This window comes from Emydura macquarii, unplaced genomic scaffold (genome assembly GCF_026122565.2).
Source record: "Emydura macquarii macquarii isolate MOO-44397 ecotype Brisbane River unplaced genomic scaffold, CSIRO-AGI_Emac_v2 contig_1386, whole genome shotgun sequence".
Lineage (NCBI taxonomy): Eukaryota > Metazoa > Chordata > Testudines > Chelidae > Emydura > Emydura macquarii.
In genome coordinates, this window is record NW_027131523.1 from 1,490,635 (window position 1) to 1,515,080 (window position 24,446).

The following is a 24,446-nucleotide window of genomic DNA, read 5'->3' on the forward strand; positions in this document are numbered from 1 at the left end:
CGGGAGCGGCGCGCGGGGAGAGAGAGAGAGAGAGAGAGAGAGGGGTGAGCGGGGGGAGGGGCGGCGGGAGGCGCGGGGGGGTCCGGGGGAATGGGCGGGGGAGCAGAAGGGGGAGGGGCGGGCCGGGGGGGGGTCTCTGAGGGGGTGGGAGCGAGGAGCTGGGGGCCATGGGTAAAGGGGGAGGGGCGGGAGGAGGTGGGGGGCATGGGCGGGGAGCATGGGTTGCCCTTGTGGGGTAAATGGGGGGGCTGGGGGGGTGGAGAGTGGGGGCCTGGGGGATCGGCCAGGGTGGGCGTAGGAGGGAAGGGACCCTTGGGGGGAGATGTTGGGGCATGTGAGGGGGGCCGGAGCAGGGGGGCTGGGGGCAGAGGGGGGCAGGAAGGGGGGTTGGGGGGTGACTGAGCTAGGACATTGGGGGTTCGCAGCAAGTGGGGAGAGCAGAATGGGGGGCAGCAGCAGCGGGTGGCTGGGAGGCAGGAGGGTGATGGGGGGCAGCGTTGGGAGGGAGCGGGGGATGGGAGGCGCAGCCATTGTGCGTGGGGGGGGGAATGGGGCGGGGGGGGGTTCACTGCGCCACCCTCATGTTTTGTTATTGGGGTGGTTGGGATCCCCCCGGTTCTGTGCTGCCCCTCTCTGTCCAGAGAATCCTTTGTCCTCCCCCCCCCCCCCCCGGAGGAGTTGTCCCCCAAAATCTCTGACCACTCCCTGCCGGGTGCTTCTGTGTAGTGTAGGGCTTGGGAGCCAGGACTCCTGGGTTCTCTCCTTGGCTCCGGGAGGGTTTTGGGGTCTAGTGGATTAGAGCAGGGTGGGGGGGCTGCTGCTGGGAGCCGGGACTCCTGCATCTCTGCTCTCCCACACCGCGGGTCCTTGTGCAAATATCTTCCCTTCTCTGTGCCTCAGTTTCCCCACCTCAGTGCCCGGGGAGACTTTCTTGCTGGAGGGGGGTCCAGAGGGACCCTGGGGTTGAAGGCTGTGTAACCCTTTCCCTGCCAGTCCTTGATTGTTATTCCCTTGGACCTTCCCCACACTGGCTTTTTGCTGGCCTGGTTTGGGGCTAAATGGGTTCATTCCATTTGGCGAATGATGATTTGCATGTGTGCGCACATGTCTAATTTCTTCATAAACCAACCCCCCCACCACCACCCTCTCACTGGCTCCTCCCACTTGCTTGAGCTCCAAAATGAGACAGGTTAAAGATCGGGTTTGGGGCACAAAAAAATGGTCCTTTGGAAAGGTTCCCTCCGTGCAGATGGGGTTTGATCTGGCTGAGGTGGGAAGGGTTGAGCGTCCTGGCTGGGTGCGGTTGCCAGGCCAGTTAGCACTGCAAGCCGGGCCCTGTGTGTGTAGTTGTGATTTTCTTGACACCGATGTGGGGGAACGCGTTGGATTGTCACGGGGTGAAATCTCGGGTTGCTCTGGGCAATCTATACAAATAGCCAAGGGCCCTTAGATGAAAACAACAAATTGGTTTCTTTCTTAAACGCAAGAAACGCAAGAAAAGAAAAACAAACCAGAGCTGGGAAATTCCACAGGCAAAAACTTAGTTGAGTGTCAAAAAAATCCACCTAGGGAAAAGTCAGACTAAAACCAGGATTACGGGACCAAAAATACAGCGACTGCTGGGAAATCGCACCTGCAGAACTTGGATTAGGTTTGTGATCGTTTGGGACAGGGCAGCAGCTGGAGCCCTGACCCAAACAGAGCCCTGTCAGGCCAGGCGCTTCACAAGCCCCTTTACCAAGATCAGGGCCCCGTCGTGCCAGGCGCTGCCCACACTCCAAACTTTCAGACTCCAGAGCTTTGCTGAGAGGGCGCTGTGGTCACGGGGTCGGAGCATGCCGGACGTCTGCTCCCGAGATTGTTCTAGGTACCCCCAGGCATCCAGTTCTGCCCCATCCCCTAACGAGAATGAGGGACCCTTCGGTGCCCTGGAAATGGGTTGGACTCAAACACAGCAGATGTTAGCCAGTGGGACTAAGCCACTCCCCGTGAGCTCCCAGAGCATCACTGTGGCCAGAGGAGCTAATCCATGGGTAACGGGGAAATTCTCCAGCCTGTGTTGTACGGGTGAGATCGGATGGTCTAACAGACCCTTTTGGCCTTAGGGGCCCTGGGTCCATGACTCAGGTGGATTCACACCAGGTGGGGCAACTCATTCCATCCGCCAAGGATCTGGAGTTGTTATAATCCAGGCTGATGAATTCTGGGAGCGATGGTAGGCCTTCTGCCTCAGTGTTTAAATGCAACTCTAATTATTACTGGTAATTCCCCTTTCCTGTGTAGCTGGCCATGGTTTGATCCAGGATACTGGGCTACATGGGCCCTGGTCTGATCCTATGCGTGCACCTGTCCGGGCCCTGTTGCGCTAGGTGCTGCACAGACATGGAACTATAGATCCACAGAGTTTCAGGGCAGAAGGGGTCACTAAATCACCCAGGCAGACCTCCTGGATAGACCAGAGTGAGTCTGGGGCTCTACTTTGCTCCCTCAGCAATCACAGCCCAGAACTGGGCGCGGGGCTCCAGGATCGGTCCCGCTGGGGCTGTGGAGAGGGAAAAACAACTCCCTGCACCCCTGTTTAGACAGCCAAAGGGTTTCTTAGCATTAGCTCTTCTTGTCCCAGCGCTGTCTGGGGAGCTAAACCACAAACACCCCGTTCCGGGTTCACACACAGCGTCCCTTCCAAGGGGGGTGGGGGCAATCAGCAGACACACACACACACACAGCAGGGCTTATCCCCTGTCACCTCCTTACCATACCTGGGTCCCCCAGTTTTCCCCCAGCACCCCCGTTCCCAGGTCCCACAATCTCCCCCCTCACCATTATTTTCTCTCCTTTCTGTCTGGCAGATAGTGCTCGCACTTTGCCGCCTGTTGGGGCGAGGGGCAAACTGAACTGGGGGGCCGCCCTGCTGGAGGGCAGCAGTGGGGCCATCAGCCAGTTAGTCTGATCTGTAGCCTCGAGCCCAGGGGCTGGCAGACCTAGCCAGGCTCCGGGGGTGGTGTGTGTCCCCCAATTTTCCTCCTTTCCGGTGTGCCGAGTCCCTCCCAGCTCCACAGGGTGCTGCCCATGGGGGCCGGGAACGTCCCTGGGACCTGGGAGGGTGCTGGGGCGTGGAGTTTCTGAATCCCCGGGGCACAGCTCTGCCTGGCTGTGCTGGCGAGCTGAGCGTAGGGCCAAAATCCCAGCTCACGGCACCATGGAGATAAAACCGGGGTCAGGTGGGTCAGAGCAGGCGGCCCGGGAGCCAGGACTCCTGCGTTCTCTCCCTGACTGCAAGCTCATGTAAGCCCCTTCCTCTCGGTGTGTCTCGGTACGTCTACACTGCGAGCCTCAGAGCCTGGCTCCATTGATGGGCCTCGCGCTTTGGGGCTAAAAGTAGCCGTGCAGCTGCTCCTCCCGGGGCTCTGAGCCGCACCCGGTGCGCCGGGACCCGAGCCAGCTGGCCTCCGCTGCTGCGTGAGCCCCGCAGCGCCAGCCCCACTCGGTGTAGCTGGGCTCCGGCGCTCGCCGCTGCGGGGCTGGCTTTGCAGTGTGGACCGGGGCGCGTACGGTGCGTGCTGGCTGGAGGGGGTGGATCGACCCGCCGGCAATGGGGCAGGCTGCCCCGCTGAGGGCACCGCAGGGGTAGCTGGGGCTGTGCCACTGCGGGGTGTGGGGGGGTGTGTGTGTGTGTGTGTGGGCGGGGGGGCAGGCATGCTCTGGATTTGCTTCCCCACTTTGGGTCCGAGCTTAATGAATGTCTCTGATGTTATCCAGTGGGGTGAAGGCTGCCCCACACGCACCCCTTTCCTGCTTCCACCCCCTAGCTCTCCCTAGCCCCGCTCCTTCCCACCCCCCAGCTCTGCCCCAGGCCCTGCCCCTTCTCACCCCTCAGCTCTGCCCCAGGCCCTGCCCCTTCTCACCCCTCAGCTCTGCCCCAGGCCTTCCCCCCTGTCTGCCCCTCCCCCCGTGTGAGCGCTCAGGGGGCGTGGCCTCAGCGTTATGCATTATTCATGAGGGGGCCGGGCACCTCCCCGTTCGGAGGCCGCCGGCTTCTCTCCCCGCACATCCGGGTGTCAGCGGCTGGCAGGGGGGCGTGTCCCGGGTCACGGGGCGGATCCCTTCCCCTGGCCGGCCAATGGGCGGGCGGCGCGGGGTGGGTCTGGCGGGGCGGGCGGCCAATGGGCGGCGGGGGGCGGGGCGTGCGTGCGACGCGAGTGGGGGGTTTTTGTTCCGGGCCCGGCAGCCGCCATCTTGTGACTGGAGCCGAGCGGGGAGCGAGCGGGGCCGGGCCGGGCCAGCTTCATTGGTAACCGGGACCTGCCCCGGGCCGGGCCGGGCCGGGCCGGGCCCCCCAACCCCGCCCGACCCGGGACCGACCCCCGGCCGGGCCGGGCCCCGAACTGCCCCCCGGGCCGGGCCCCCCACCCCCCAAACCGCCCTCCCGCCTCCCGAACCCCGCCCCGAACCGGGCCCGCATGGCCCGGCCCGGCCCTGGTCCCCCGAACCGGGACCGACCCCCCAACCCGGGCCGGGTTCATGGGGACCCGGCCCCGACCCCCTCGAACCGGCCCGGCCGCCGGGGTGGCGGGCTGACCCCCCCCCCCCCCCGCCCTGGGACTGACCCTCCGGGGTCTGAGCGGACCCCCGCGCCGTGATCCCCCCCATGGGCCGGGCCGGCAGCAGGACTTGAACCCAAGCCCCCGAGACACCGAGCTGGGGACGAACCCCCCCCCCCCCCCCGCACCTTTCCTGGGGCCTGATCCCTCGAGGGGAGGTGCCAGCCCTGCCTAGGCCATGACCCCCCCTCTCCCCCCCAGCTCCCTGGGCCCGTCTGTGGCACCCCCCAACCAGGGTCCCCCAAACCTGCCCCGGGACCCTTCCCTCCTCAGGCCTGACCTGGTCCCCCCCCCCCCCCCCCAGCGTGGGAAACTCTCCCAGCTCCTTGATCGGACCGGGACCCTTTTCTCCCCGGGGGCCACTGAGGCGGAGGTCAGATCTGGGAGCCTTGTTGCCGGGGGGCAAGGGGGCCCCTTGCAGTACAGACTGCTCTGTGGGGTGCAGCTTCATGCTGCCCTCCTGGGACTGTCGCCAGTTCCCCAGCCGGCTACTCCACGGCCTGCAGGGCACTGTGCTCCCGGTCCTGGTTCACTGTGGGGCAGAGAGTGCAGGCGAGGCAGAGTCCTAGGGTAACTCCATGTCCTGGGGCCTTTCCCTGTTGAGCCGGGGGGCCGTGCGGCCTGTGGGACCCACGGTGCTGGAGGCCAGGACTCCTGGGTTCTCTGCCCAGCTCTGGGAGGGGAGTGGTGTCTATGGCTTCTCTCTTGTTTCTCCATCTGTAAAGCTCCTCCCCTCCCCGTTCTAGGGCCGTGCCAGGGGCCATGGCACCAGGATCTGTGGGCCAAACTAAGCTGCTAAAATCCGGTGAATGACTGATCTGCTCGGCGCTCTGGCCCGGCAGTGAAGGCACCCAGCTGGGCTGTTCCAGTGCGTAGAGGGCAGGGTTGGGGACTTCTGGAGTAAGGGGATCTGTGGCCTGTAGCGGGGGCGCTTCCTCCCTCTGTTACACCGGGCTGGGGTCTGCTGGCTAAACCCTGCGTCCCAGAGCTGGGTATGGAACCCAGGAGTCCTAGCTTCCAGCCCCCCCTGCACTAACCATGAGACCCCACTCCTCTCCCAGCCCCAGTTCATTTCAGCTACTTTCCCAGCAGCGCTTGGCCGGTGGCGGTGGGGGAGGGGAAGATTCTCTGGGGTCAGCAGTTTCTATAGGAGGGAAACGTGACTCTGGGTAGTGGCAGCGTTGCCTAGCAGTATGGGGCCTCCCACTCCCTTGCCCGGCTGGGGCTATTCAGACCCTTCTCCCCTCCCCCCCGTCTGCCATCTCATCCGCTTGGCTTTGGAAGATTCCGCCAAGAGCCCTTGACTTCCCGGCAGAGAAGTCCTGGTTGTCGCCGGGCTAGCCCCTGGTGTGACTGAGTGACAGCTGCCGCGCTCCTCCCTGCCCTCCCGTGCCTGGGGGTATCGGTGCACGACTCAGTGTTGCTTGGCTCGGTGCCTGGCGCAGTTGCGGTTTGCCCTGTAACCCAGCCGTGGAGACACTGCCTGCTTGCCCTTCCAGCGCCTGCAGGGGACTGGGCGCTTTTCTCTGCAGCCGGCTTGGATCCCACTCAGCCTGCCTTGTCCCAGAGGGCATTTCTAGGTGTGGAGGGTCAGAGCGAGGATGATTGTCTGCGGGGAGGAGGCGATTAAAACCTTGCTCTGTGAGTCAGGCTTGTCTTCAGGGCTGCGGCACAGCGAAGTGGGGCGAGGGGCATCAGATGCTGGCTTTTGTCCTTCAGATTCATCCACTTCGCATTCTAGCAGCCAGGCTGCTCCCCTTCCCCGTCTGCTCGGTTTCATCCGGCCTGATGGGATGTGATCAGCACGGAGGCGGGGGACAAGCTTGGTGGCTTTTTTTGGCCTTAAACAACCTTTCAGTGCAGACAGGGGAAGCGCACGCCTTGTGAAAACGAGCCTGCTGCAGTTGCTGGGTCGTGGCTGAAATGTGTTGGATTATCGGCACCTTGCAAAGGGTGCGGCTTTCCCGGACTGAGGCCTGGAGCGTGCTCTGTCAAGCCCAGCGTCCCAGCCGCTTGCGTGGACGATACAGCCTCCCCTACTGTCAGGGCGTCAGTTGCTTCCAATCCACAGAAGCATCAGAGTTTGATCGTTACACCCGGCTATTCCTGTCGTCTGTCTCTGGGGTCCTGCTGTCACGCAGCCGCTGGATCAGTGCTACGGCCAAGCCTGGAAACTGTCCCTTGGAAGGACCCTGTCAATGGGCCAGCCCCCTGGGGTCCCACTCTGCCATTAGAGGCCCCGATGTCTCCGAGATGGAGCGCCCTTCCGCCAAGTGTCTCCTTTCTCTCTCTTGGTCTCAGCCATCACTAGCTTTTTGTCTGGGGGCGGGGGCTTTGCAGGCTGTCTAGATCGGGATCACTTTGGATTGAAGCACAAAGGAATGGTAACACAGAACCCTTTGGGGTAATCCTAGGGCAGTGAAGATGTGCTTGTTTGTTTCTGTTTTGGTTACCAGGTGGCTCAGGGATGTAGGACTATCGGCAGTTTTCTGTCCAGCCTGGCGTCCTGTCTGTCAGAATTCACTCTGCTGTGTAGACCCTCCGCTGTCTTTCAGCTATGGGACAACCTGCAGCCAGCCCCTTCAGGAAGAGAAAACTGATTTGGGCCCCCGGTGGGGTGCTGGTGGGCTGCTTGACTTAGTTCAGAATCTGTCCGTGGCCCTGCCCCCAGGAATCCTCCCAGCCCTCAGGGTCGATCACATGCATCAAGGAGTGAAATAATCACCGGGGTTGAAATGGAATGAATCACCCCTGGAGCGAATGGGGGTGCACAGCTCAGGGCGCTGGGCTGAGGCGGTGTCGCTGTATTGGTCGTACTCGGAGCATTGGGCTCAGGCTCTCTGCCGACTCAGGCAGCGGTGCTGTCACTGTACGCTGGCTTTTCTGCACCATTCCAGCTAGTGACTGTCTTTTTCAAAATGCAAGCGGAGACTCTGGGAACCTGTGACGGGGAGCTCTGTCCATCCTCCTTCCCTCTGTGCCAGGGCTCCCCACAGCAGGGAGAACGCCGCTGTAGGACTTGCCTGGACTTTAGAAGTTAATTCAGATTAAGGTAGGGTGTCAATTTAAAGGGCAGCATATGCCCTGGTTCCTGTTTTAGCTGAATTCTCCTTCGAGTAGCTATTGCAGAATAATTCCAGATGAGCCTGTAGGGAGATCATTTCCAGCAGGCCCTAAAATGCAGCCCCTTCTGGGGTGGAATGCACCAGCTGCAGAGCAATGCTGTGTAGGGAACTCTGGATGAGCACCCAAACACAGCTGGCTCTGGGGCAGGGCAGGGCAACCCCTCGTGCTGTAGTGGTGAGCTGTCTCCTGTCTACATAGGAATGCTGTATGGGTACAAGTGAAGGTGTGAATTTAAACCCTGTATTCCAGGTGTAGTTTATGCCGCTTGGGAAGGGGCTTAAATTTAAAGTGGAGAAAGCCGGGATTATCCTGGAATAAAGGTGTCCACGCCAGGGGTACCACTGCTCTGACTAGGCGGGGCTCACTCCTCAGGCAGTCACACTGAGCAGTTGGTGTCGCAGGTGCATCCTCGTTGCTCTCGCCGTGGGGCCTGTGGGATCTCTGAGCCGTTCCGCCCCGGGTGCTTGGGCTGGTGGGATGTTACCTTAGTCTGCCTGGAATTTCCATGGTTCTACATGCTGGGCTTGGGCCCTTTAAGCCGGCCGCCTGGTAATGATTTTCAAAGAACTCTGGCCTTCAGTGTGGCGTGAAATTGGCAGGGGAGGCCTGGAAAAACCTCCTGGGGCCGGGGGGGCATGGCAGGGTTAGCTCCGCCATTGGTGGTGATTTGGGGGAGGGGGTGGTAGAGCCATTCCCCAGCCAGCCAGCTGAGAGAGGTTTGGGGTCGTGATGGAGTATCAGCTGAACGTGAGCTCTCCGTGGGATGCTGTGGCTGAAAGGGCTAATGCGATCCTGGGGTGTGCAAGCAGGGAATCTGGGGCAGGAGCTGAGACGTGAGTTTTTTCCCTCTGGATTTGGCCTGGGTGTGACGGCTGCTGGGATCCTGCGTCCCGCTCCGGTGGCCATGTTTCAAGAAGGACGTTGATCAATTGGGGAGGGGTCAGAGAAGAGCCACGAGGACGATTAAAGGGTTAGAAACCGGCTCGAGAGAGAGACTCGAGCAATTCCAGCTGCTTAGCTGAGCAGAGGGAAAGTGAAGGGGGGACTCGATCCCTGGCTGGACGCACCGATGGGGGCCCAGATATTTAATAACGGGCTCATCAGCCGGTGGAGGAAGGTCGAATCAAATCCAGTGGCTGGAATTTGAAGCTGGACAAATTGAGTTTAGTAATTAACCATTGGAACAATTTCCCATGGGGTGCGGGGGATTCTCCATCACGGGCTGTCTGCAGTCAAGACACTCGGCTCTAGGAATGGTTGTGGGGCCGTTCTCTGACCTCTTGGACAGACAAGGTGCTGACAACGGTCCCTTCTGGCCTGGCAACTTGAGTAACTCTGTCACCTTAGCCCCCGTGTCCCGCCAGCTGTTGAGCCGTGAGGCGTGGGAACAGGGCAGGTGGTGGCTGAGGCATGCGGCCTGGAAGCGCTGGATCTGGGAGGGAAGGGTTTTCAAATGCCAGCTGGCGTCTCTGTGGGGCAGGGGCAGTGTCCCCCGGCGCCGTGGGGAGATGCAAGGCTGGAGCGCAGTCGGATCGTGACAGGAGAGCTATGGGGAGCTGCCAGCTGGGGGAGGAAGTGGTGGCCTGCGTTCGGGGGATGCTCTGGTTTGGCGTTGTCAGCGTTGTTGTCTTAAGGCTCCTGCGAGTCCAGCTTCCGCTTTGAAATGGGAAATTGAAGGGCCGATTTCAGCTCCTCAACACCCCCCCCCCCCGCTCTCCACTCCCGTGCACCCTCATGCTGGATTCTCCTTCCCGTCCTGTCCCAGGCGATTGTGCTTTGCAGCTGTGAGACCCCAGCCCAGAGGTGGCAGCGGGATGGTTCAGGCCGGCGGATGAGACGGTCTTTCGCTGATTTGCAGTGTCACCGTTGGCTGGCTGCCTGGGAGGGCTGGCACCGTGCTGGGCCAAGCTCATTCATGAAGCCCGGGGGTGGCGTCTGCTAGACGAGGGGGCGGGAAGTGCCACTCGAATCCCCCCCCCCCCATTCCCTCTGCAGCTGTCTCTGCCCCCACGGAGGGTGCCTACCAGCTGGGCAGTGCCAAGACGGTGTAGGAAGGGGATGCACCTTGCATTGCTTAGACTGGGGAGAGGGGGCTGGGAGCCAGGACATGTGGGGCTCTCCCTGGCTCTGGGAGGGGCCGTGGGCAGTGTGAGGACCCCCCCTCCCTCCCCCCGATCAGCGGTTTCCCTCCCCCCTTCCCGGGGGTGCTGAGTTCTTGGTCCATCTGGGACAGGGCAGGGCTGGGGGGGGGCAGTGTTGCCCTGGCTGGGAAATGAGTCACCGTCCCAGCTGAGTCACTGGGGCACGCCTGGCCCGGGCCGGCCTGTGCCTCTGCAGCCACCTCTGGGCTGCTTGGTGCCCCCCAGCACCCGACCCTGACTGCCGGGGAGAGCGCCCCTGCCCCACTGCGCTGCCCCGCCTGTCTGCTGAGGGGAGATCACCCCCTCCAGGCAACTTCCACCGTGTGTTGGCTCTGCTCAGATCTCTCTCCCAGGGTGTGGGTGTTGGGGGGGCTGTGGGCCGTCCCCCCCACATCTCAGTTGGGGTTCTGACCTCCCCCTTTCCCTCCCTGCCCAGATGTCCAGCTCGCCGTTGTCCAAGAAGCGCCGCGTGTCTGGATCTGAGCCGAAGACGGGTTCGAACTGCTCCTCTGGCAACTCTGTACCGAGCGACCCGCGCACGGCGCCCGCCAACGTGAGTCTGTGGGGCATCCCCGCGGGGGGGGCTGGTGCCCCTCTCTTTGCTGCCCTCCTCCCTAAGTGACTGGTGGGTTTCCGAGGGGCTGCTAACTCTGCGGGTCTCAGTGGGGGAGGTCCCGCCGGAGTTGGTCTTGGAACCGATCTCTGCCTGTCCCGCCCCATAGAGGCCTGCCCCTTGTGGGGCCCCCACATCCTCCCCCTGCTCTTGATGGGAGCAATGAACCCTTCTCCCCCCAGATCAGCCCCACGGGGTATCCTCCATCCCCCCCCTGATACCAGCCTGCCCCGGCAGCGAGCGTCAGAGGTAGGGGGCTGTGCCCCAGCTACGGCGAGCTCCCCATTGGGCTCCCCTGACCTGTCGTCCCATTGTGTGTGTCATCCCCCTCCCAGCCCTGCTGACCTCTGACCCCTCTGCTCACAGGGCATGGCTAAGAATGGGAGTGATGCCGACATTGACGAGGGCCTGTACTCCAGGCAGCTGTAAGTACTTGTGGGGAGGGGGGAAGACAGGGACCCCAGCCTGGAGACGCCTGTCCGGATTGGCTTTTCCCGGAGGGCGCCTGGGGGCCTGTCTGTCCACCTTGGCCCTGTCAGGCCGGGCGTCTGCCTAGTCAAAACCGCCCTGGAGCAAAGGTTGTTTCCCCCATCTGGGGAAACCGAGGCCCAGGACGCAGTGATGTCTGTGGCGGAGATGGGGATCGATCCGGGGGCCCTGGGTGCAGGCTGGCTGGGCGGTGCCCCCCTGCCGTGCTGTGCCCGGCGTGACTGTGCCCTCCCGCAGGTACGTGCTGGGCCACGAGGCCATGAAGCGCCTGCAGAACGCCAACGTCCTGGTGTCGGGCCTGCGGGGCCTGGGCGTGGAGATCGCCAAGAACATCGTCCTGGGCGGCGTCAAGTCTGTCACTGTGCACGACCCTGAGCCTGCCCGGTGGGCAGACCTGGCCTCCCAGGTAGGTGCCCGGCCCGCTCCCCTCCCGGCTCCCCCTTCCCCCCGACTATCTGTGTGTGTGCCCTCCCCCCCATCTGTCTGGGCCCCCTCTCTCCTCCCCCACGCTGGTCTGTGTCCTGTCCCCCCATCCCCTCCCTCATTGGTCCCGCCCCACCCTTCTCTGAGCTCTCACTCCACTTCCCTAATCGCTTCACCTCCGGGCACCGTGCCCCCCCCCCACTCACCTCCCCGCGTTGCCCCCTAGTTCTACCTGCGGGAGGATGACGTGGGCAGGAACCGGGCCGAGGTCTCCCAGCCGCGCCTGGCTGAGCTCAACTCCTACGTACCTGTCAGCGCCCACACCGGGGCCCTCACCGAGGACTTCCTGAGCGCGTTCCAGGTACCCTGCAGGGGAGCCCGGACGCCTGGGTTCTCTCCTCGGCTCTGGGAGGGCAGTGGGGGCTAGTGGTTAGAGCGGGGGGCTGGGAGCCAGGATTCCTGGGTTCTAGCCCCAGCTATGCTGGACTCTCATTTCCATGTCTCAGTCTTTCGTCCCCTCCCCCCCCCCCCCCCCCCCCCGTTGGGTTGGAGACCCCAGCGCTTGGAGGGTGGTCTGTGGGTCACCCTGGGCACTCTGGCCAGGCCCTGCCTGTGCAGGGAGGAGGGATTGGGGGACAGGCCACTGGGGAGTGGGGCCAGGGGGTGCGGGCTGGAAGACGGGAGATACAGTCTGTGGGCGGGCCTTGGGTGGGTGTGGGGAGGGGGCTCTGGTGGCAGGTGCTGGGGGTGGATGGGATGGGGGGGTTCAGACTGGGAGGCAGGAGAGGTGGGGGGGGGTGCCAGGTGGCTTGGTGCCGCTGGGCACAGGCCAGGGCTGGGGGCCGGGCCGGCGCTGACGGGCTCCGTGTGCGGCAGGTCGTGGTTCTCACCAACTCACCGCTGGAGGAGCAGCTGCGGGTCGGGGAGCTCTGCCACAGCAAAGGCATCAAGCTGGTGGTAGCTGACACCAGGGGGCTCTTCGGGTGAGTGCCGGGCTGGGCGTCCTGCAGCCCCCGCCCCCGTTCTCACCTCCTACCCCGGCGGTTGGGGTGGGGGGAGCGCCCCCTGCAGGGAGCTGGGAGGGGCGTGGGGACTGGTCAGTGGGGATGGGCTGGGGGGCTCTCGAGGGAGGGGGCTGGAGCCCGGGGGGGGAGGGGCAGTTGTGTCTCCCCCGCTCACCCCTCTCCCCACAGCCAGCTCTTCTGTGACTTCGGGGACGAGATGGTGGTGACAGACACCAACGGGGAGCAGCCGCTCAGCGCCATGATCTCCATGATCACCAAGGTAACGCCAGCCGGACGCCTGGGTTCTCTCCCCAGCTCGGGGGAGGGGTGTCAGGGTCTAGTGGTTAGAGCAGAGGGGTGGGGCTGGGAGCCCGGATGCCTGGGTTCTCTCCTCAGCTCTGGGAGGGGGGGTCTAGTAGTGGGGGTGGGGAGCCAGGACTCCTGGGTTCTGTTCCTGGCGTGGTCGGGGCTCACCCCTCTACCCCCCGCAGGGCTGCCCGGGGGAGGTGACCTGCCTGGACGAGGCTCGGCACGGCTTTGAGAGCGGGGATTTCGTCTCCTTCACTGAGGTGGAGGGCATGGAAGAACTCAACCACTGCCCCCCCATGGAGATCAAAGTGCTGGGTGAGATGCTGGGCACCCCTGGGGCCCATGCTGCGGGTGGGGGGCTGGGCGGGGGGCACTCCGCCCTGGCAGACAAGACTGGGTGCGTGGGGGGGGAGGAGGGGATGGTGACTGGGCAGGGAGACTCTCCCCTGGCAGACAAGGCTGTGTGCTGGGGGGCGCCTGGCACAGGGAGCTGGGCGGGGGGCTAGGCAGGCGGTGCCAGGTGCTGGGGGGCACCGTGTTGCGAGGAATGGGGTGGGGGGCTCAGCAGGGGCGTGTCCTTGCCCCGTGCACCCCACATAGCTGACCTCTCCTCCCCCACAGGGCCCTACACCTTCAGCATCGGCGACACCAGCAGCTTCTCCGAGTACGTGCGCGGGGGCATTGTCTCCCAGGTCAAGATGCCCAGGAAGATCAGCTTTGTAAGTGGGGGGCGCCCGCGCCCCTGGGCCAGGTGTGGCCGGTGGGGAGGGGCTGTGGGAGAGGCCCCAGGCACTGGCTCTCCCCCCAGATTTGGGGGGGCCTTGACCTCCCTGCTGGGGGTCCTGAAGTGGAACGGCTGCTTTCCCTGCTCCTTCCTCACTTGGTGCCTCCAGCTGGGGGTGAGTGGCAGCTCAGCATCGGGGCCGGTGTCCACAGGGCGAAGGCAGAGGGGGTGATAGTAGGGTCCTTTCTGCCCTGGGGGTGTGGGCACCGGCTCTGCACCAGCAGGGTGGGGGCTGTAGTGACTGGAATTGTAGGGAAGTGGGGGAGCATTCCCTGCTCTCTGGCACTGCTGAGCCGCTAGCCGCACCATCAGTAGGGTTCAGAGTGAACATCGTTCGGTGTCACATGGGGCAGTTCTCGGTCTGGTCACAAACTCTCTGCCCGCTCAGGCTCTCGGTATGTGAGCCGGGCCATGACCCCTGTCGGGCAGGGCATGCATTGGAGGTCAGACTGGAGCGGGTGGGAGGATGGATGGGTCATGCCAGCTGCCTCTCACCCCTCCTGTCTCCCTGCAGAAGCCCCTGCGTGTGGCGCTGGCCGAGCCCGACTTTGTGATGACCGACTTCGGGAAGTTTGAACGCCCGGCCCAGCTGCACCTGGCCTTCCAGGCCCTGCACGACTTCCAGCGCCGGCATCGCCGCCTGCCCCGGCCCCGCAGTGAGGTAGGGCCCTGCCCCTGTGCCCAGCTGAGGGGTAGGGATGGGCAAGGGGGGCCTGCCCCCCTATGGAGCTGGTGTCCTGACCCCTGGGTGCTGCGTGTCTGTTGTCCCCCCCGACTTGCCCCTGAGCTGGGACAGCATCCCTGGCCTGTTTGGGACACAGCCCCGGCGCAGTATGACCCTTGCCCCTCGGCTGTGTCACGTGCCTGGCCTGTGTGGGGTGCGGCCCCTGCCCTGTGGGGTGCTGTGAGACCCACCCCCAGTGAGCTGATTCACCCCCCGTCTGTGTCACGTGCCTGGCCTGTGTGGGGCACAGCGTCATCTCCCCCCCGCTGTGTCCCCGGCCTGTCTGGGCGCGGCCCCTGCCCTGTGGGCCGCTGTGTGACCCCTCTCCCTGGCAGGCGGACGCGGCCGAGGTGCTGGCGCTGACCCAGGCGCTGAACGAGCGGGCCGCCCCGGCGCTGAAGCTGGAGGAGCTGAGCGAGGGGCTGATCAAGGAGCTGGCGTACCAGGCCGCCGGGGACCTGGCCCCCGTCAACGCCTTCATCGGTGGGCTGGCCGCCCAGGAGGTCATGAAGGTAGTGCCAGGATGCCTGGGTCCCGTCCCCGGAAAGGCAGTGGGTCTGGTGGGGTTGGGGCGCACGGACTGGGAGCCGGGACTCCTGAGTTCTCTCCTTGGTTCTAGGAAGGAAGTGGGGGCTAGCGGTGAGAGCAGGGAGCGGGGCTGGAAATCTCACTGAGGGTGGGTTCCTCCCCCTCCCTTTTCCTCAGAGCTCTGAGGCTCCTGAGTTGGGGGGCTTGACCCCCCCCATTGAGCGTTGCTGGGGGTCTGCATCCCTCTGGGGCCCGGGGAGCTGCATCTGGGGGCTGCGGTGTGTGGGCTGATGGTCCCGCTCTGCCCCAGGCCTGCTCCGGGAAGTTCATGCCCATCACACAGTGGCTGTACTTTGACGCGCTGGAGTGTCTGCCCGAGGACAGCAAGGAGGCGCTGACGGAGGAGCAGTGCAGCCCGGTGAGTGCCTGAGCTGGGGTAGTGGGGGGCTGTGGGGCGGGAGTGAGGGGCACCGGCAGAGCTGGTGGAGGGGGGGGAGAGGGGGAACTTAGGGCTGGTGTAGTAGGGGACAGCTGGTCAGGATTGGGGCGCACTGGCAGAGCTGGGGTGACTCTCTTCTCTCCCTCCCTCCCTCCCCTCCCAGAGAAACAGCCGCTACGACGGGCAGATCGCCGTCTTCGGGGCCGACATGCAGGCCAAGCTGGGGCAGCAGAAATATTTCCTGGTGAGCGCGGCTGGGATCCTGCTGCTCTCCACGGGCTCAGAGGGGTCCCTCGGCCCCACAGCAAACCCCTGCCGACAGGAGCCGGAGGGAGAGCGTCCGGGCCCCGGAGCTGTGCGGTGATCGGGGCGGGTTTTAGTGCAACGACATCCCGGGTTCCTGGGAGTTGGAGACCCCCTTGTCTAGTGCCGGTTCAAGGGGCTCAAAGGGGCGATGGCCACCCCGGGGGTGGGACAAGCCGCAGCTGGGCCGGGGCTGCTGGAGTCTGATCTTGGCTCCTTCGAGGCAGACACACAGCGAGGGAAACCCAGCTGGTGGCTCTGGGGCCAATGCTCGCTGTGGGGGGATGGGACGGAACAGGACCTGGCCCACGGAGCCACATGCCGACCTCGGGTCGTTTGCAGCCGTGCTTCCAGCTGCCTCCACTGCAAATGCAAAAGACTCCTCATTTTGTCCACCAATTAGGCCTAGTTTCCACCGCAGCAGTTTTGGCGAGTCGATTGCTGGGCCACGCTCCTCTTCACCGGGCGTTAGCCCAGCGTGCTGGAAGGGCAGCCGCCTGGGTGGGCAAAGGCCCACTTCACCCCAGATCCTGTCCCCCCCAGTGGCCAGTGCCAGAGCCTCACAGAGAGTGCACAGGACAGGGCAATCAGAGAGATCCCCCCGGCTTCTGGCCGTCAGAGGTGCAGCATCACCCCGCGCGTGGGCTGCGTCCCCGAGCCCCTTGGCTAATAGCCATTGCTGGGCCTATCCTCCAGGAACTTCTTGTTCTTTTTGATCCCGCTTACCCTCTTGGCCTTTGCACCCTCCCCTGGCAGTGAGTTCCACAGGTTAGCTGGATGCTGTGTGGAGAAGTACAGCCTCTTCTTTGTATTAATCCTGCTGCCTGTTATTTCATTGGGTGACCCCGGGTCTTGTGTTATGTGGAGGGGTAAATAACAGTCCCCCAGTCGCACTCTCTCCATAGCTCGTGATTTGTATAGCCTTTGCTCATATCCCCCTTTAGTCGTCTCTTTTCTCAGCCAGACAATCCCAGTGCTTTTCATTTCTCCTCCTGCAGAAGCCAGTCCAAGCCCTTGGTCATGTTTGTTGCCCTTCTCTGAACCTTTTCCAGTTCTGTGGTGTCCTTTCTATCCAAGGTGTGCACGTACCATGGGTTTATAGAGAGCCGTTCGGATGTTTTCTGTCTTATTATCTATCCCTTTCCTAGTGCTTCCTAGCATGCTGTTAGCTTCTTTGACTGCCACTGCGTGTTGAGTGGATGTTTTCAGAGAACTAGCCACGGTGACGCCAAGATCTTCCTTGAGGGGTAACAGCTTATTTAGAGCCCATCGTTTTGTGTGGCCAGCTGGGATCACGTTGCCCAACGTGCCTTACTTTGCACTCATCAACACTGAATTTCATCTGCCATTTTGTCGCCCAGACACCAAGTTTAGTGAGACCCTTTGTAACGCTTCACAGTCTGCTTTGGTCTGCAAACTGCCACCTCCCTGTTCACCCCCGTTTCCAGATCATTTATGAATGTGTTGAACAGCGCTGGTCCCAGTACAGATCGGGGGGAGGGGGGACTCTGCTTTTTCTCTCCATGGCGAAAACCAACCATTGATTCCCACACTTTGTTTCCTGTCTTTTAACCCGTTACTGATCCATGAGAGACTTTCCCTCTTATCCCATGGCTGCTTAGTTTGCATCAGAGCCTTTGGTGAGGGACCTGGTCAGAGGTTTTCTGAAAGTCCAGGTACACTGGATCATCCTTGTCCACGTTTTTCTTGCCACCTCCGAGAATTCCAGTAGATCGGTGAGGCGTGATTTCCCTTTGCAAAAGCCACATTCGCAGTTCCCCTACGAATCATGTTCATCTGTGTCTGATCATTCTCCCCCGCATCTCTGCAGTGAAGATGGCAGCAGAGAATTCATGGAGCTTTTCTGCCAGGGCCGTGTCTTCCTTGGGTCTCCGTTAGCCCCGGGTTGGCCAGGCCCCCCCAGGCTTCCTGCTTTTGATGTACAGAAAACACCTACCTGCAGACGCCAGAATGAACAGCAGTTGCTTCTCCATTGGTTCTCACCCTGCCCAGGCTGGAGCAGCAGGTCGCTAAGCTCGGGTTCCCCCCGTCTGTCTCCGGCATGACGCGATCTGGGCGCAACCACGACATCTCCGGTGTGGGGCGGCTCTCCCCTGCCTTGGCCCCTGCATGCCCCCTCTCACCTCCGTGTCTCCCCTCCCCAGGTGGGCGCTGGTGCCATCGGCTGCGAGCTGCTGAAGAACTTCGCGCTGCTGGGGTTGGCGTGCGGGGACGGCGGGGAGGTGACGGTGACCGACATGGACACAATTGAGAAATCCAACCTCAACCGCCAGTTCCTCTTCCGGCCCTGGGATGTCACGGTGCGCTGGGGGTCATGGGGGAGGGGTTGGAGAGGCAGTGTGTCACGGGAAGGTGGCTGCGAGCCAGGACTCCTGGGTTCTCTCCCCAGCTCTGGAAGGGGAGCGGGGTCTAGGGGTTAGAGCTGGGGGGCCTGGGAGCCAGGACTCCTGGGTTTTGTTCATAACTCAGGCTAGTAACACCAAGTCCCTGCCCCTTCCCCCTCCCAGAAAATGAAGTCTGACACCGCAGCGGCCGCAGTGCGACAGATGAACCCCAACATCCACATCACGAGCCACCAGGACCGTGTGGGGCCTGACACGGAGCGCGTCTACGACGACGACTTCTTCGAGAGCCTGGACGGCGTGGCCAATGCGCTGGACAACGTGGATGCCAGTGAGTGCTTCACGGGCAGGGCCATTCCCCAGCCTTCCACCCCAGAGGTGGCTGCATCTCAGCCCCATGTGAGCCGTCCTCGTGCAGTGTTGTATGTGGCTGTTCCCCAGGTGCCTTGCCCCAGAGGTGGCTGCATCTCAGGGGTGGGCAAGCTGTCCCGGCCTCCGTCTCTGTGGTCCTGGGGCCTCCCACCCCATCATGTTGGCGCTAACCCTGTGCACCCGTCCACCAGGGATGTACATGGACCGCCGGTGCGTCTATTACCGCAAGCCCCTGCTGGAGTCAGGGACGCTGGGCACCAAGGGCAACGTGCAGGTGGTGATCCCCTTCCTGACAGAGTCGTACAGCTCCAGCCAGGACCCACCCGAGAAATCCATCCCCATCTGCACCCTCAAGAACTTCCCCAACGCCATCGAACACACACTGCAGGTGAGCGTCCGGATGCTGGGTCCCCTCCCCGCAGGGCTGGGAGCCAGGACGCCTGGGTTCTACCGTGGCTCTGGGAGGGGAGGGGACTCTAGTGGTTAGAGCGGGGGGGGTGGGGAGCCTGGACTCCTGGGTTCTCTCTCCTGCTCGGGGGATGAGTCTTCCTCAAAGGGCCTTCGAGCTGGGGGGCTCCCTCCTCCCCGCCCCCTGTGACTCTGCTCTGTCCCCGCAGTGGGCCCGCGACGAGTTCGAAGGCCTCTTCAAGCAGCCTGCGGAGAACGTCAACCAGTACATCTCGTGAGTGGCGGGGCGCTGGCCGGGGAGGGGCGTGCTGACCGCTGCGCTGTGGCTGGGCCCCTGCGGGCGGGCTCCGGTGTGGAGGCGCCCTCTGCCCCGTGACAGGTGGGTCAGGGGGCTGCCTCCTCTGAGCCGTGTGTGTTCCTCCAGAGACCCCAAGTTCATGGAGCGCACGCTCAAGCTGCCAGGCACGCAGCCCCTGGAGGTGCTGGAGGCCGTCAACAAGAGCCTGGTGAGCGAGCGGCCCCGGAGCTGGGCCGACTGCGTGGGCTGGGCCTGCCGCCACTGGCACTGCCAGTACAGCAACAACATCCGCCAGCTGCTGCACAACTTCCCGCCCAACCAGGTGAGCCCCCCCCCCGCCCCCGGCCCGCCCGCTGCTGCCGGCCTCCCCCCTCACTCCCCCGGAGCCGGCACCCGGCGGAGGTGCTGCAGTACAGGGCTCGCCTCCGCACGGCCTGCCCAGCGTGCCCCGGGCCTGACCCCGCCTCCCTCGTGTATTGCAGAAAACCAACTCCGGCACCTTATTCTGGTCCGGGCCCAAGAGATGCCCCCACGCCCTCACCTTCGACGACAGCAACGTGAGTAAGGGGGGATAGGTGTCATTAGGGGTCAGGGTTAACGCCCAGCCCTTGCACTTGGGTCACAGGGTGGGTGGATCATCATTAGGGGTCAGGGTTAACACCCTCTTCCCCCCACAGTCCCTGCACATGGATTACATCGTGGCGGCAGCGAATCTCTTTGCCCAGACCTACGGCATCGCGGGCACGCGGGATGCGGGCGCCGTGGCTGAGCTGCTGCGCCAGGTGCAGGTGCCCGAGTTCACGCCCAAGTCCGGGGTGCGGATCCACATCTCTGACCAGGAGCTGCAGAACGCCAACGCCTCTGTCGGTACGGGCCGCCCGGGGGTGGGGGCTGTCCTGCCATACCCTGGGGCACTGTGTCCCTGGGTGGAGGGGTGGGGGAGGACACGTCCCGCTGCCATTTCCCGGCAGCACCAAGGTCGGCCACTGGCACGAAGCCCAGGGCCCTTCTGGTTCCGGGTTTCCCTTCCTGGCATTCACGGGCTCTGCTCTGCCCCCAGATGACAGCCGGCTGGAGGAGCTGAAATCCAGCCTACCGAGCCCCGAGGGCCTGCAGGGCTTCCGCATGTACCCCATCGACTTCGAGAAGGTGAGTCGGGCCGGGCCTGGGAGCGAGCACTGCGGGGGGCTGGGGGCAGAGGGGGCAGGCTGGGCCCTGGGAGCGAGAGGCGGGGGCACGGACCGGGCGGACGGTCACAGCAGCACCATTGAGCTGGCCCCACACTGTGTTACTCGACATCTGCTTTCTGGCTACATCTCCGCGCCGGGTGAGCCCTCCCTGTGCGGTGCTGTGTGCGGCAGTTCCCCGGCTGCCCCACCCCAGAGGTGGCTGCATCTCGCTCTGACCCTCTGTTTCAGGATGACGACACTAATTTCCACATGGATTTCATCGTGGCGGCATCAAACCTGCGGGCTGAGAACTATGACATCCCGCCCGCTGACCGGCACAAGGTAGGCAGCGTCCTCTGGTGGCCGGGGCTCAGTGCAGGCGGCCCAGGGGCACTAGGGCGGTGCTCTGTCTCCCCCACACGCAACACTGATGTGTCTGCCCCCACCCCCAGAGCAAGCTGATCGCCGGGAAGATCATCCCGGCCATTGCCACGACAACAGCTGCTGTGGTGGGGCTGGTGTGTCTGGAGCTGTACAAGATCGTGCAGGGCCACAAGCGGCTGGAGTCCTACAAGAACGGCTTCCTCAACCTGGCGCTGCCCTTCTTCGGCTTCTCCGAGCCCATTGCCTGCCCCCGCAACAAGGTGGGTCCCTCCGGGGCTCTGCCCCTCCCCTGGGGCCTGTCCCCCCTCCTCTCTGCCCCCAGGCCCCAGCTCTGCTTCTCTGCCCCCCCCCCCCCCCCCCCCCCCCCCCCCGCCGAACCCTGCCTGTTTCCTCTGCCCTCCACAACAAGGTGGGTTTGGGGAGCCCCTGATCCACCCCATGTATCCCCTGCCTCCCCCAGTAACATGGCTCTGGGGGAGTTTCCCCTGATGTACCTCTTGCTGCACCAGTGCCCCACTGCAGTGGTGTCGGGGAGGGTTCCCCGCTGGCTGTCCTTGCCCCCCTGTATGATGCCGAGTTGATATGGTAGGGGCTGGGCGGGCTGGTTTGGGGGTTCACCCAACCAGGGCTCCTGACCTATTCCCCCCCCCTCAGTACTATGACATTGAGTGGACACTGTGGGACCGGTTCGAGGTGCAGGGGGTGCAGCCCAGCGGGGAGGAGATGACGCTGCGCCAGTTCCTGACCTACTTCAAGGTGAAATGTGGGGGGTGTCTGTAGGGGAGGGCTGAGTGGGGTGGGGGCGGTCTGTGGGCACTGTCTGATTCCCCCACACAGCCGGAGCACCGGCTGGAGTCTGTGGGCGTGGGGGGAGACTGTCTGACCCCCTGTCCCGTCCCCACGCAGACGGAGCACCGGCTGGAGATCACCATGGCGGGGGGCTGACAGTGGGGGTGGGGGGAGATGGGGGTGTCTGACCCCCTGTCCCGTCCCCCCGCAGACGGAGCACCGGCTGGAGATCACCGTGGCGGGGGCGGGGGGCTGACAGTGGGCGTGGGGGGAGATGGGGGTGTCTGACCCCCTGTCCCGTCCCCCCGCAGACGGAGCACCGGCTGGAGATCACCATGCTCTCACAGGGCATTTCCATGCTCTATTCCTTCTTCATGCCGGCTGCCAAGCTGCGTGAGCGCCACGACCAGCCGTACGTAGCCAGCGGGCCCGCCTGGGGGGGGGGTCCCCTCCCTGGGTGGGGGTGGGGTTTGCCTGCTCTGAGGGCTCTCCCTAATGACTCCGGGTCTGGGAGGGTTCCTTGCTGGGGGGGGCGGCGGCTCTGGATCTGGGAGGGTGGGGGCGGGGCTCCCCGCCGGCTCCGCCCTGACCCTGCCCCGCCCCCAGGATGACGGAGATCGTGAGCAAGGTGTCCAAGAAGAAGATCGGGCGCCACGTCAAGGCCCTGGTCTTCGAGCTGTGCTGCAACGATGACCAGGAGTGCGACACCGAGGTGCCCTACGTCCGCTACACCATCCGCTAGGGGCGGGGCTCGCCCGCGTCCCGCCCCGCCCCTTGGCTCGCTGGGCGGGGCCTCTACCCGCCCCGCCCCCACGGTTAAAGCGATGCAGAACATGGACTAAGGGGGCTCCCCCCCAAGAATTGGTCTGAGGTCGGGGGAGCCTTCCCCTCCCCCCCCGTGATTCCGTTCATGTTCTTGAGGCGCTTTAATCCCCCCGTACTGTTAGTCGTGTTGTCTTGACTCCGCCCCCGCACCCCCTCCCCCGCGCCCGCACCCCCTCCCCCGCACGCGCGCACTCACTCACTCACGGATGGGGGATGGGGTGTCTCTCGCCCCACGGCCGGTTCTGTGTTGGGGGTGGGGACGGCAGTGGGGGAAGCCCTCCCTTGGAGAGGACGTCTTCTGCTTGCTGGGCCGCTGGGGGGAAAAGGAGGGGGGGGGTTAGTGCAGAATTGGTGAGAAGAATTACTGAATAAATAGACGTTTGCAAAAGCTGCCGGTGCCCCCAGGCTTGGTCATTGGGGGATGCGCCAGCATGGGGGGGGGGATTTTTGGGCCTGATCCGGCCCCATGGCGTTCTATGCTCTACCTGCTCCAGGCGCCAGAAACTGCGCCAACGGGAGAAGCCCGGTCCCTGGGGCTTAGTGGGAGCCTGATGGTCCCAAGGGAGGGGGGCAGGGCTGGGTCCTCCTTAGCCCCTGGGCCTTTCCCCCTGTGGAGAGAGCCTGGGTCCCAGCTGTGATCCCCCGGGGGGCATCACTGTAAGGAGGGCAGCCTCTGCCCTGAGGAGCTGATGATAGACCTGGGGCTGGAACCCAGGTGTCCTGGTTCCCCTGCTCCCCTCCCACAGCTGAGGAAGAACCAAGGGTGCCTGAGCCTGCTACTCCCCTGTCTCATGCAGGGGCTTTTTCAAATGGCTGTAGTGCAGGGGAGCTGGGAGCTAGGATGCCTGGGTTCTTCCCCGGGGCGGGGAGCGGAGTGGATGATGGATCCAGGGGCTGTCTGGGGCTGTTTGTTCCCTCACTGCAGCCTAAGCCGTGTTGGGCTCTTCCAGCCGCCACAGCAGCCTGTCAGCCTTCTCAGGCCGTGCCCCCTGAGCCCTCCTTTGTCCTGCCTGAGGCCACATCTGCCCCCGGCTCTCTCAGCATCATCCTGCTGCTGGAGTGAGATGCTCTGAGCTCAGGCCACCCTCTATCTCCATCCCTCTGTCCTGCCCTTTTCCTCTGTCCTGTTCTGTTCCTTCTGCTCTGCCTGGGAGAAATCAGGTGGCAGGGAGTTCCCCAGCTCCTGGGCCCTGGCTCCATGGGCCTGCGCAGTGGGAGAAGGTGGGCGGGGGGAGCACAACCCCTCAGTTAACCTTAGTCCCCCCACCAGCCTGCAGTGACCCACGGGGGCGGGGTGCCCTTGGAATCTCTGTGCTGGGAGTGATGGGGGAATGGGGGGTGCTGGCTCCCCTCCTGTCTGCAGTGCTGGACCCTAGGCCTGCGCGTAGGCGCTGGAGCCCACCTGTGGCTGTGGTGGCCCTGATTCAGCCTGGCCCTAGGGCAGGGCTTGGAGTGCCCCTCCCCTCCGCCTCCTCCCTGTGCTGACCCAGCCCCGGACCCCCTTTGCCAGCAGCCGGCCTGGGGCAGCTCTTCGCTAGATCTTGCACCCCACCTGGCCCGCACGGGGCTGGGTCCCAGCCGGGCTCAGAGCCAGGAAGAACCTGGCCCAGGCCTTGCCTCAGTTTCCCCTCTGTCGCACAGCTGCCCCTCCCCCCACCTGCCTGTGCCCCTTAACACCCCCCCCCCCGATCCCCCCATAAACTAGCTGCAGGTGGGGGGGCAGGCAGGGCTGGGCAGGGGCCCAAGGGGGGGTCCCCATGGGGGGAGGGGAGCTCCTGGGGGCAGAGCACGTTTCCATGGCGTCTATCGCCAAAGGCAACCCGCCCTTCCCCCTGTCCCGAACAGGCAGGAAGCGCGGCCATTGGCCTGCTCCGCTGTCCGTCACAGGCCTGGGCGAGAACGGCCCTTGGCTCGGCCGCTGTTCTCATTGGTTGCTTGGCGCTGCCAGTCAAAGTGATGGGCATGACGTTGAAGCTGCCTTGGCCGGGAAAATGTATCTTCTCCCCTCGTCCGCTTTGCTGTCAATCTCATCCCAGGGCGGGACCTTCAGCCCCGCTTTCCGACAGCGATTGGATGGTTTGCTGGCTTGGTCAAATACCATTGGCCTCTTCACATGTCAATCACCTTTCCAGGCGGGGCTTGAGAGAGCATTGCCCCGTTCTCTAATGCTGATTGGGTTAACTCTACCATCGGGTACATGTATTGGTCCCCGCTAGGCCGTTTGTCAGAATTGTGGGCGGGGCATTATTCGCTCTGTCCCGTCGCGTGGAGCGATTGGGAGGCCATGGCTGTCAATCAAGAGACAGGTGGGGCCAAAGGCCATATTGAGCCCCGCCCTCCGCGGGGATTAGCTG

At 63.9% G+C, this 24,446-nt stretch overlaps 1 protein-coding gene across 3 annotated transcripts; it reads left to right on the forward strand.

Annotated features, from left to right (window-relative positions):
- Window positions 1–25: 25 nt before the first annotated feature.
- UBA1 (ubiquitin like modifier activating enzyme 1) lies at window positions 26–22,826 on the forward strand. Of its 3 annotated transcripts, XM_067552124.1 has the most exons (27): window positions 4,261–4,291; window positions 5,348–5,469; window positions 10,305–10,421; window positions 10,848–10,906; window positions 11,208–11,376; window positions 11,620–11,754; window positions 12,270–12,376; window positions 12,587–12,677; window positions 12,889–13,021; window positions 13,328–13,425; window positions 14,005–14,151; window positions 14,550–14,726; window positions 15,053–15,160; window positions 15,345–15,425; window positions 17,650–17,805; window positions 18,013–18,178; window positions 18,411–18,607; window positions 18,837–18,901; window positions 19,052–19,247; window positions 19,408–19,482; window positions 19,603–19,792; window positions 19,986–20,074; window positions 20,344–20,436; window positions 20,547–20,738; window positions 21,133–21,234; window positions 21,579–21,679; window positions 21,874–22,826. In XM_067552124.1, the coding sequence occupies exons 3-27, from the start codon at window positions 10,305–10,307 to the stop codon at window positions 22,007–22,009; spliced, it is 3,180 nt and encodes a 1,059-aa protein (XP_067408225.1). In that variant the 5' UTR covers window positions 4,261–4,291; window positions 5,348–5,469; the 3' UTR covers window positions 22,010–22,826. The 3 variants fall into 3 exon arrangements, with proteins under 3 accessions (XP_067408226.1, XP_067408224.1, XP_067408225.1); XM_067552125.1 differs by lacking the exons at window positions 4,261–4,291; window positions 5,348–5,469 and adding an exon at window positions 26–44; XM_067552123.1 differs by lacking the exon at window positions 5,348–5,469 and having other exon boundaries at window positions 4,237–4,291.
- The last annotated feature ends 1,620 nt before the right edge of the window (window positions 22,827–24,446 follow it).

Bases quoted from the DNA above. Each gene is read 5' to 3' on its own strand.
- UBA1 (XM_067552125.1), top strand. From the start codon at position 10,305: ATGTCCAGCTCGCCGTTGTCCAAGAAGCGCCGCGTGTCTGGATCTGAG. The intron at 14,152-14,549 runs GTAGGGCCCTGC...TCTCCCTGGCAG, and splicing joins TGCCCCGGCCCCGCAGTGAG to GCGGACGCGGCCGAGGTGCT. The intron at 19,248-19,407 runs GTGAGCCCCCCC...CGTGTATTGCAG, and splicing joins ACAACTTCCCGCCCAACCAG to AAAACCAACTCCGGCACCTT.